This window comes from Notechis scutatus, chromosome 4 (genome assembly GCF_049901735.1).
Source record: "Notechis scutatus isolate UNSWTSFEM ecotype Mainland chromosome 4, rNotScu1.2, whole genome shotgun sequence".
Classification (NCBI taxonomy): Eukaryota; Metazoa; Chordata; class Lepidosauria; order Squamata; family Elapidae; genus Notechis; species Notechis scutatus.
In genome coordinates, this window is record NC_142012.1 from 87,906,007 (window position 1) to 87,918,900 (window position 12,894).

The following is a 12,894-nucleotide window of genomic DNA, read 5'->3' on the forward strand; positions in this document are numbered from 1 at the left end:
TCTTTCTTTCTTTCTTTCTTTCTTTCTTTCTTTCTTTCTTTCTTTCTTTCTTTCTTTCTTTCTTTCTTTCTCTCTCTCTCTCTTTCTTTCTTTCTATCTATCTATCTATCTATCTTTCTTTTTTTCTTTCTTTGAATTTGTAAGCTACCCATTTCCAATGGATTTGGGATATCATCTTGAATTTTTGACTCTCCTTGAAGACCTGTGTTTTCTTCTCTCAAAAGCATGGCTCCATGGTTGCCAACCAATTACAGACGAAGAAATGAGGTGGGAGAGAGAACAGAAAGAAGGAAGGGAACAAGACCATGTCCATTAATTTATTTAAACAAATAACCCTCTCCCCTGATCAGTATGCCAGGGGAAGGAAGGAAGGAAGGAAGGAAGGAAGGAAGGAAGGAAGGAAGGAAGGAAGGAAGGAAGGAAGGAAGGAAGGAAGGAAGGAAGGAAGGAAGGGCAATTCATTTTTTTTTATTCCCCTGCCTACTGTTATAGGAAACAGGAAAAAAATGGAGGAAGATGGAAAAGCTTAAAAGAGCATTTTTCCCAGTCTCTGCTAACCATAACAACATTCTCTATGTTACTCTGCCAAACTGCAAGATTTATTTTTAAATATATTAAGTAGTTGGATAAATAGATTTTGTTGTGCAGGGTTATAGACTGAAATCTATTCTAATATAAAGGAGATTTATTTTTCTCATTAAAATCTATAGTTTATGGATTTATTCTTAAATATGCATATGGCTGTCCTACAGCATTTGTCCATCTGTATTATGGAGAGGGAACTAAAATTGCTACTGTCTTTAACTTATTAAATTTATTTTATGTGAAATTATCTTAAGACAATATCTAAGCTGAATATAGTGGATAAACAGGGAAATCAACTCTAATGCTTAAAAATCAGGCAATATATGAGTATTTATTTTGTCAGTTAGGTATTTGAAAATTCCCATGTGTTGTGCATTCTTGAATAGATGCTTGGGATTTTCTTGCATGAGTGCATCTAAGTGAATACAGTTTTCCCTTGTTTCATTATTCACATGAACTGCATAAAAACTTGAAGATGGGGGGAGCCAGTGAATTTCCCCTTAATTTTACTTGGAGCTACTGGCATTCTCCAGTTGACTTACAATAGAAATTGATGCATAGCCCAGAGCACAAAAGGATATAGAAATTGCCTTACTTGTTCAAGTACTGTACTCTTCTTATAAAGTATCCAAAAGGGTTCCAAAAGGGATTAACCAAATACTGCCAACATGCCTACAATCATTGTAGGGAGTGAAAAGTTTTAATTGCATTTTCAACAACCTGTATTTTCTGTCATATTCTATTTAAATATTTTAAAACAAATTCAAAAGTCTCACTGACATTGAATAACTGTTGATAAATTGTCTACCATTGCTTTAGCCTTAAAGTAGGAACTTAGAGCGTTCTTTATGTTCAAGGCTGCCCTTCTCTTGATTAGCTAAAGTGGCTGATAGCAATAGGAATTGTAGTTAAAAATGTCTAAATGATATTGTAATGTTTGCATATGATCCAAGAGTTATTAATTTTTCTGAGCTTACTTTCTGGTTTGGACCCTTCTTATGGAAAAATGAATTTCTAAATTATTCAGAGCAATAAACAATAGTATATCAACCAGATATGAGCACCATAGGCAAAATAATAAAAAATATCCTAAAATCAGAAGATCCAATCCTCTCATAAAGCTTAGGTAAATCCCCAGAAATCAGGGAATTTTGTTTCTTTCTTTTATTTAGAAGTGCTTTTAATCTGTTAAGGATATAATAAATGCCTAAATTTATTCATTGCATTATGTCATGACCTTTTGGTGTCATTCATGAAAATCATTAAACTAAAAACCATGATTAACATGCTATAAAGGTGAGATTCACAGATCACGATAATCTAAAAGCAAATGTGTTTTTGTATGTTTTCACACTTGAGGTAAAAGGATAGAGAAGAGCAGCTGCTCCACCACAATGAGGGTTAACAAGTCATTCTTGACCCACACATGTATGACCATTTAGATTTAATAGATACTGGATATTTACACTCTCATAGAGCCAATGATGGAACAGGCATACCACTATTTGTTCGACTTCCTAAACATGCAAATAAATCTCAGTTTAAGACAATTGGAAATAATGTTTGCACACTATATTATCTGCTTTTAGCATTTATTGGTTGCTTTATCTTGAAGTGGATAATTAATGGAGGAATGCACAATTAAACTCAAAAAACTAATAATTTAGTTTCATCTAGATGTGTAGCAGAGGAATCAAAATCAGTGTCAAATTGGGAAAATATGTTTTCCCCAGTTTTTAAACTTCAGCGTAGATAGAGTTTTAAAAACTCTATGGATGAATCATCCATCCAGATTTCATTCAGAAGATATCTCAACTGTCATATTATTTTGACCATCATTTTCATAAGCAGAAAAATTCAGTAAACCGTGCTAAAATACTTATATTCTACATAGATGCTTCAGTGTTCTTATATATTATTCCAGAATGTGAAACACAGTTGAATTTCTCTCTCATATTTTACATATAGGTAATCATAATGAACACATGCAAAATACAGCCATATAATTTATATATATATATATATATATATATATATATATATATATATATATATATATATATATATATATATATATATATATATATATATTCTTAAGTTTTGGTATTACATGTATGGCCTTCAGCTTTGTTCGGGTATTTTCCCACGTCATTATAGTTGTGCTTTTAAAGTTGTAGCAATGTTTCAGCAGAATCTCATCTGCCATCATCAGGCTTCTGTATTGTATTATATACATTGTATACAATTGTATTCTGTGTTTATATGTGTTCAGCAAACTCCGAGACCAATAAACACAGACCAAGACTCCCAACCAATCAGGATGAAGAAAAACCATTCTGGCACAGCAATAGGCTGCCCCAAATTTAAATCTGAAACCACTGTAAAAGTCTGACTCACAGACGGACACAATACAGAAGCCTGATGATGGCAGATGAGATTCTGCTGAAACGTTGCTACAACTTTAAAAGCACAACTATAATGACGTGGGAAAATACCCGAACAAAGCTGAAGGCCATTTATATATATATATATATATATATATATATATATATATATATATATATATATATATATATATATATATATATATCTATCTATCTATCTATCTATCTATCTATCTATCTATCTTTGGTTATTCGGGTTTTCTCCCGTTCATTCATCATCTTCAGGCTTGTGTCTTCGGCTTTGTGCTTCTCAGAAAACCCGAATAACCAAAGATCCACATACAAATACCCACGAGAACCTCAGAAAATATATATATATATATTCTTTTCTTAAGTTTTCGCAGGTACTTACATGTATGGCATTCAGCTTTGTTCGGGTATTTTCCCACGTCATTGTAGTTGTGCTTTTAAAGTTGTAGCAACGTTTCGGCAGAATCCCATTTGCCATCATCAGGCCTCAGGAACACTATACAGAGGCCTGATGATGGCAGATGGGATTCTGCCAACGCTTGCTACAACTTAAAAGCACAACTACAATGACGTGGGAAAATACCGAACAAAGCTGAATGCCAAATATATATATATATATGTGGATCTTTGGTTATTCGGGATTTTTTGTCCCGCGTAAGGTTGGAAGTATCTAGGCAACGTTTCGATGAAGTCTCATTCATCATCTTCAAGCTTCTGTCTTCAGCTCTGTGCTTCTCAGAGTGAAAACCCGAATAACCAAAGATATATATATATATGTATGTATGTATGTATGTATGTATGTATGTATGTGTGTATATATATATATATATATATATATATATATATATATATATATATATATATATATATTCGAACAAAGCTGAATACCATACATGTAAGTACCCACGAAAACTTAAGAAAACACATATATATATGTATGTATGTATGTATGTATGTATGTATGTATATGTTTTCTTAAGTTTTTGTGGGTACTTACATGTATGGTATTCAGCTTTGTTCGGGTATTTTCCCACGTCATTATAGTTGTGCTTTTAAAGTTGTAGCAACTTTTCGGCAGAATCTCATCTGCCATCATCAGGCTTCTGTATTGTGTTCGTCTGTGAGTCAGACTAAATTTGGGGCTATGAAACGGCTGTGAAAGCCTGACTCACAGACAAACACAATACAGAAGCCTGATGATGGCAGATGAGATTCTGCCGAAACGATGCTACAACTTTAAAAGCACAACTATAATGACGTGGGAAAATACCCGAACAAAGCTGAATACCATATGTGTGTGTGTGTGTGTGTGTGTGTGTGTGTGTTCTGTGAATATATGTCAATGTATATGTATCTTTGTTTAAGGATAAAGTTTGAATCCATTTTTCTTGGAAGGCTCCATAAATGTTTCCTAACAGATCTGCTAGTACTAGAACTGTTACTGAGAAATAATAATGGATCTACAGTATGATTATTCTCTGAATTTCATGCCATTTTGCATATATAAACTTGAATCTGTAGTTCCAACAAACTAACTACTATCTGATCCTCATTCCACCTTACATTGTTCAATAAATACATCTGTACTTGGAACAGAATGCAGCTCAGTTTTTAACTACAGCTAAATACAATTGGTTATTTACCCTTTTATTTTAGTTTCATTTAAGTGGAATGTTTGCTTAGGGTGATTAGTACATTGTTGCCATTGTTATAATATGTCTTCCCATTCATCTGTCAAGGGGTAACAAATGATTGCCTTATTTTGCAGGTGGTACTGTGAAGGGAAAGAGCTTGAAAATTCACCATATATTCAGATCATCCAATCAGGAGAGCTACATTCACTAATTATTGTTGAAGCTTTTGAAGAAGACACTGGGCGTTATTCTTGCTTTGCATCCAACATCTATGGGACAGACTCAACGTCTGCAGAGATTTATGTAGAAGGTAATAGAAGCTTGAAACTGAACTAGGGAAAGCAGCATATAGAACTTGTGTTATATATATTTTTGCTGTTTTCTTAATTCAAATGAAGTCCTGAGATATGGAAACAGGTTTTCCAAGATTTAAGAAGTAATACTTACTCTTATTTATAATGTGCATGCAGCCACTAATTTTAAAGGGTAATGATAGTTGTCTCCCTGACTATAAAACAAAGACCAGTCATGCTGCTCTTGAAGAGCTCAAAATGTCTTCCCACTTTCCCTCCAATTGCCAATGGTCATATCTCAGTATACAAATGAAGCAACAACTGTATTACAGACACCAACAGATCTGAAGCTGATCCTTCGACCCTTAAGATCTTTCTGTCGGGGGCTGTAATAAAACTAATATTATGAATTTTGCAAAAGAAAAAAGAAAAAAGGAAAAGGAAAGAAAACCAGAATTCACACTTGGCTTATTAATGGGCAAAATTTGGATGGGGTAACATGTTTCAGTATCTGTGTGTGTGTGTGTGTGCGCGCGCGCATGCGTGTGTGTCAACACACACACACATACACACATACATATATACATACAAATATACATATACATATATATATACATATACAGTACATATACATACTGTCAGCCAGCTTTGCAGAGTTCTTTGCAGTTTTACAGATGGAATTTGGAAGAAATTAAAACTAGCTGCCATCACTTGTGTGATAACTCACTAGACTACAATATCTTTATGGCATTGTGCTTTTCATTCATGCCAGAAGCAAACATAGATATTCTATAGGTATATTATAGAGAGTGATATATTTACGTATGTATTTATCTGTAAAGCATACCTGCTACATAATTTTTACCTAATTAATCATGGAATATCCAGTTTTGAGGATGTTGCCTGAACTTTTTTAAGCTCTGTTTTAAGCAACAATCTTCATATCTGAATCTGTTCCCAAAGAAGTTTAAAAATATTTCTCTTAGAAGTCTGAATATCAGGGAAGATGTGTTGTCTTATGCATTATGATATAATTATAAAACTATATAATTTATCTGAGGTGCAACATAATCAATGCATTTGTATGATGATAACATGATGAGCATAATTTAATGTGGCTTCTACTTAACAACTATATTGAGGAGTGATTTTTTTTATTACAATACAACTGATGATCAATTTTAATCCAGTTAATGTTTACTGATAGATTTTCCCAGCAGTGATTGAAAAAAGTAGTTGTATTTTTCAGTGGAATGAAAAGTGTAAGGGTGCCAATTGTCATCTGTCCAGAAACACTACAGCAGTACCAGAACCACAGGGTTTTTGTATGTTCTTAAAAGAAACATGTCTCCCATTTCTTATAGGGACATAATTGCTAAGGAAAGATTCCAAAGATATTAGGATCCAATCCCACAAATCAAATTAGTTGCACAAAATCATTGTGCTATCAACAACAAAACTTCAAGCAGGCAGTCTACATTGCACTCAGATAAGTTAATTAATAAATATGGTGATCCATGGAAATAATCTTTGCTTTCCCACAGGGGCCTCGTCTTCAGAATCTGAAAGTGACAACGGCAAAGAAGAAATGGATCGGTAAGTATAGCGTGAATTTGGGACACTCGTGGAAACTTCTATTCTTGGATTAGATTTTCCAATTTATTACATTTCTTTTAAAAACAATTGCAGGGAATTGGGGTGACAGGGAATTAAATCAGAAGAGTGGGAATAAACTTCTCTCCCATCTCATTTTCCCAATCTATATCATCTGTTTCAAAATGCTAGTTGTATGAATTATTATGTGTTATTAATCAGCTAAAAGCAACTAGTGGATCAATTCTATTTGGAAAATGATGCAGCAGGTTCTTTGGAAATCTCTCTGGTGACTTAATACATATTTTTATGTAGGTATTGCAGGAAACAATACTAAAGAGTTTAGCCATTGTCTTCTTTTGAGATTTATTTTTAACTTTCCTACTTAACCAGACATCCTGTACTTACTACTTAGCTTCCAAATAGATAGGATTTGAGCAAATCCATAAGATGCAAGCCTTCAAAAGACTGTCCAAGTAGAAATGTATCTTTCTCAAACTTCACTGAACTCACAAGAAGAAACTGAGGCCTCTTGCTTTCCACTAAAGCGAATGTTAATAGACTACTTTTGAGAACTTTTGTTCTCAAAGGACAGGATTATAAAGGATTAGGTCCCAATTAACTAGAGTTTCCCTTTCTTGCTGCTGAAGATCCACCTGTCACTAGATAAACTTCAATATTCTTCATATAATGAAAATGAGTATTATGTTTGCCAAAAATGTGACAAGTCTTGCCAATGAGAAAATCTGATCTTTGCAGCTGTCTGTTCAGTCACTGCTATGTGATATTTCCCCATTCCTATTTCCAGACTGTAAGAATGACTTAGCCAGTGAAGGTTCATTCTCATCCCAATCCTCAAGTATGAGCTCCCTCTTTTAATGGGTCTCCTTCTTAATTCTAAATGCCTGAACATAGCCATCTCTACATTCACATATATTCTGATCATTGCAAAGAACCACTCATACAGATTAATAATAATGGAAAACATGGAGGACTTTTATTACTTTGTGGACCACTGGGATGCCTAGTACTTGAAGAAATCTGCTAGTAATTTCTGAGCATTTGAAGCAACACTCTAAATATTCTGTCTTCCTAAAATTATTGACATTCTATTGTTTAATATATTGAGGGCAGTTCCTCAAAATCCCAGGGTTAGACTGGGAAGTTGAGGGGAAAAAATCCCAGGAATAAGCAATAGTAAACCATTGCCATTATGCTTCTGAGGAGACCTGGATGTCATCAACTGGAGCTGAGTCCAGTTCAAGGGCATCCTTACTTTTAACTCCCTCAGGAGCAGAGGGAATTATCCCATCTTTCACTTTTCAACCAGAGGAAAAAAAATTGTTCACCATTCCTGTTTCCCCCACAGAGCAAGGAATTAAACCACAGAACTTCCTTAGAATGCTTGGTCAAGACAAAAGGGAGGAGACACACTTCGGGGCGAGGATGCTTTGAGAAGCTTTAAAGTCAGGGTTTTGTTTTTTTATTTTATTTTATTTATTAGTCAATTGTATGACAGAACTTCCCAATCCATCGAGGCAGTTTTTTAAATCACTCAAAATCAATGGATAAAAATAGTTTCAGCCTTCACAAACACATGTTGTTTTCTTTTTTTGTCAATTAGCTTTTTTCGACTTTTTCCCAGGTATCAAAATCAGACTAAGACCTCATCCACCGCACCTCCTCCCGCTCCTCTTCCTCCCACTCCTCTTCTTGTGAATTCTTCTGCAACCCATCAAGAAGCCATTCAAACACAACCTTTGATGAGACTTCCTGTCTCAGTTCCTGTGTATCAGGTGAGAAAAACAAATATGATGCTTCCCTCAAGGGGACATAAATGCTGCTAGCTTTGTGTAACTGTGGTGCTGTCGTCCAGTCTGCCCCAAGATGCTATTTTCTGAATGACATCCGGTCATTTGAGAATGGATTGCAAGGTTCAGAATTCCAAACCAGCACATTCCGTTGATGGTTTTGACCAAGAATTCTGGGGTGGGCAGTCACTGGTACTTGGAGAATATCCCACGGAGGAAGCCAATTGTAGGCTAACATATATAAAAGACACCGTGTTACAGAAGCAGCTGTTCTACAGATTAAACTGCATTTTATCCTTAATCTTTGGTTTTCAGTTGAACTGATAACACAATTTTATTTTCATCCTGGTATGAAAAATGGGAGAACATAAACCAAAATAAAATAACCAGACCAGAATAAATTTTTTAAGGGTTGGGAGAATATAACGTATTATAAAAAGAAAGCTGGTTGTTACAAATACAATTCGACTTTATTCAGAAGGGTTAGAGAAGCAATTCCAGACCCTATGCATTTTTATCTTACTAAAAGACTAGGAACTCACAGCTGATGCAGCTTTATGTCACCCTTAATTGTTCTGATTAGGAGGTAGCATTCTACCTCTTCTCCAACTGAATCTTTGTTATATGGTCCAGCACAGGGTGTCCAACCTTGGCAACTTTAAGGCTTGTGGACTTCAACTCCCAGAGTTCCTCAGCCAGCAAAGTTGAAGTCCACAAGTCTTAAAGTTGCCAATGTTGGAGACTCCTGTCTCCAGCATATTTCACTGACATCCTTCTGGGAGTTTTTAATGACCAAGATTTTCTAAAGGATCTTTGCAGAATGAACATGTGTTTTTTTTTAAATTAAAAGCTACCGTGAGTTCTGTTATTGCATTGTGTTTTTAAATGTTTCTTTATTCTGTGGATGTCCTCACTTATTTTAGTATATTGTAAATAACCTGAACATTGAGCAGTGTGCAAGAATGGGCAAGAGGTCTTTTCATTTATTGGTGCTGCTTTGGCACTTTGGTTCTGTCTCTTCACTGTCCATGTTTTAGAATTCTTGAAATTGTTTACATTTTAAAACTTTTTTAAAGAAAAAAAAATAATAGCAGTAATATTATTTTAAAACTATTTTAGGGAACAATGTTCCAGATTGGGATTGTTTTTAATCATGAAAGAATGGAATAGAAATAACAATATAGAACAATTATTTTGGTGAATAATAAATCATTCACACTTCAGGTTTTTTTTTAAAGGTTCCATGTTAAATTGTGAGGCAATGTGTGGCCAAGAATTTGAGCCAGATATTGTCAATGTTTATCTAAGGTGTGCCAATTTGGTTTAGTGGCTAAGGCACGGCTAGAAAGCAGGAGGCCGTGAGTTCAAATCCCTCCTTGACTTGAGAATAAAAGCCAGCTGGGTGACTTTGGGCTAATCACTCTCTCTCAGCCCAACCTACCTCATAGGGTTGTTGTTGTGGGGAAAAGAGGAAGAGGAAGGATCTGTTCACTGCCTTGTATTATTTGTAAATTATACGCTTAACATTTGTTTCTTTGTTTCACTACTAGAATCAGAGCCCTACTAATTATTTACAAGGACTGGATGGAAGACCCCTAATAGCTGCTCCTGTGTTCACCAAGGTGATTTGTTTGAATGAGCTCTTCTTGTAATGGGAAACAAGCAGTGGTGGGATTCAATTTTTTTTTTACTACCGGTTCTGTGGGCGTGGCTTGGTGGTGGGCGTGGCAGGGGAAGGATACTGTAAAATCTCCAGTCAGAGGTGGGGTTTGCCATCTCTGTTCTCTCCGAACTACTCAAAATTTCCTCTACCAGTTCTCCAGAACTGGTCAGAACCTGCTGAATACCCACCTCTGGAAACAAGTACTGTAGATGTGATGATCCAATCCTCAGGCAATCATTGTCCAATCCTGAAATACCTTTCAAAAGCTCAGAGATTATATCATCAGCATCCTGAAATTGCTTCTTTTACATCAGTACATCTTAAGCACACCTATCTGAAAACATTAGATGCTTCTGCTGTACAAATTAAGAAAGTTCTCCAGATGACAATCCCCAATCTTTTAATGGCAACATCAGCTAAGATAAAATTGATAGTAGAATTGAAATTGAAAGCACCAGATTAGGGAAAGATGTTCTAGCATATATTGTAGTTGAAAATTTCTGTCCTGCTACTTTCCATCGACAGCTTTAACAGGTAAGTAGCACACTGCCAACATTGGTGAATGTAGAAAGATAAGCAGGGATTCCTCTGGTCAGTACTTGGGTGGGATCATGTTTGAAATCTTGGACTGTAAATTAAAGTAGGAAACTGAGCAATGGGTCCCTATTCTGGGCAAAACCAATGGCAACTGTACAGATTTATCTATTCAGTGGCCAGAAGCAAGTTCACTCAAAGCTGATTTTACTTTATTCACACCTGTGTAATAAAAAACAACTAGACACAAGAACAGTTTTTCCCCCGAAAGCCATCACTCTGCTAAACAAATAATTCCCTCAACACTGTCCAACTATTTACTAAATCTGCATTACTATCACTATTAATCTACTCATCACTCCTATCACCCATCCCCTCCCACTTGCAACTGTATGACTGTAACTTTGTCGCTTGTATCCTTACGATCTATATTGACTGTTTGCTAGTATGATTTGATTGCTTATTGTACCCTATGACTATAATTAAGTGTTGTACCTTATGATTCTTGACTTTGGATGAATGTATCTTTTCTTTTATGTATGCTGAGAGTATTTGCACCAAGACAAATTCCTTGTGTGTCTAACCACACTTGGCCAATAAAAGAATTCTAATTCTAATTCTATCTTAAAATATCATAATGTCTGTTTTTGTTTTAGATGCTACAAAATATATCAGCCTCTGAGGGTCAGCTGGTCGTGTTTGAATGCCGGGTGAAAGGAGCTCCTTCTCCAAAAGTGGAGTGGTACAGAGAAGGGACATTGATAGAAGATTCTCCAGACTTTAGAATATTACAGAAAAGTATGATTTTTAGTTTTTATGGACTATAGTACTCTAGCTATTAAGTTATTGTCTTTGGCTACAGGTGACATTGACAAGCAAATTGACAAGTAAATTACATTGATAAGTAAATAAATCATGGGAAAACAGCATTTTTAAACTACCATTACCTCATGTACTATATAAATAGTTGTAATAATTAGGACTGCTATTATTCTCAAAGCACATCAGACGCACTCATGTCAATATTGTCTCCATGTTACAGATCAAAGCAGGGAAAATGGCCTCAAACCCTCATATCTGATTGTACCATAGGAACAATACAACATTGTAGATTGTGTACAAAAACTGATACAACTGAGATAATTTAATTTTGAAATTTAGTTCACTTCTCCAAAGCTATACACAATGCAACATAGACTTTCATGGACAATATTCTGTACAGAACAGTAAATAACTTAATTTTCTGGTAATTTTCTGGATTGTTATCTTTTCGCCCCCCAAAGGGTGAAACATTTAAATTCTGCCCCTGAATCTTGAAGCAAGTTCAGATTTGGGTTTCACCAATAGAGAAAAAAAAATGAAATTAAAATATTGTGGATATAACTACCATATGTATATTCTGGCACATCGTAGTAAAGATAGTGAAACAGGAGTTCATAGTTAATAATCAGTAATTAACAGCAATGTATAGTAGAATATAATGCCTTGTTGTGTAGGATACCACACTACAGTATACAAGGCATAATCCTAAACCACTACAAATTCATACAAGCCAGTGTTATTACTAATAACCAACATTTAGAGTGCATAGCTTAAGCCATGGAGGAGATGAATTTTCTAAGGAGGCTTTTTAAAAACTTTAGGATGACAGTTGCTCCTAACCACAAAATATTATAACTGCAGGGTATGGTAAAACAAAAAACTAAAGCCAGCCTTGATGGTACAATCAAAGTTCTTCCTATGTTTTATGTTCATCATAGATAAAAAACAGGCTTGAGCTTAAATAACACTGTAATGGTTACCACCTTAAACCTTTTACCATACCCTTTGGTCAGTCCAAATTGACAGTATCTTTTTTTCTGATGTATCCTTATGATATTGCTTTCATTTTAACTCCAACCTACGAGGAAGACAGGCTGAAGTTCTCCTTAATTTTACTGGTATCTCAATCCAATCCAAAGGTGACTTCAAGAGGTGTAAAATCTTGGCTTTGTTGGCCGTGAATTTAAGGGAAGTCAGGAAATAGCAGCAAGCCATTGAAGACAATAAAGACAGGATAAAAATGAGCAGTAGGGCAGAAAGTTTACTGCAACTATCATTGTCTGCTGTCTCAACTAACACTAAAAGCACTTCAACTTAGGAGTAGGGAAAGGTCCACCAAAATTATATTAATTCTGGCATCCTATTGCATTTAGGAATGTCCTTAAATGCAGAAGATTCCCAGGCTGTGTTTGAGCACAACTGACATCAGTCAGTCATGATCCCTAGACCAGGGGAATAGGACTAGTCTATGCTGGATATTCTCTGACCAAACTCTGTGCTCTTTCCTCTGGCTTTTTCAAAGACCAGAGCATTCTTTGCGGGGTG

General features: G+C 35.3%; 1 protein-coding gene across 5 annotated transcripts in view; it reads left to right on the top strand.

Annotated features, from left to right (window-relative positions):
* The window catches only part of MYPN (myopalladin), a 91,382-nt gene that overhangs the window by 41,285 nt on the left and 37,203 nt on the right, over window positions 1-12,894 (top strand). For all 5 annotated transcript variants that reach the window (XM_087964040.1, XM_026672797.2, XM_087964042.1 and 2 more), the window contains 5 exons: window positions 4,768-4,943; window positions 6,471-6,522; window positions 8,165-8,315; window positions 9,881-9,952; window positions 11,184-11,325. In XM_087964040.1, coding sequence (XP_087820166.1) covers window positions 4,768-4,943; window positions 6,471-6,522; window positions 8,165-8,315; window positions 9,881-9,952; window positions 11,184-11,325 — 593 coding nt within the window. The remainder of the gene's footprint in view (window positions 1-4,767; window positions 4,944-6,470; window positions 6,523-8,164; window positions 8,316-9,880; window positions 9,953-11,183; window positions 11,326-12,894) is intronic.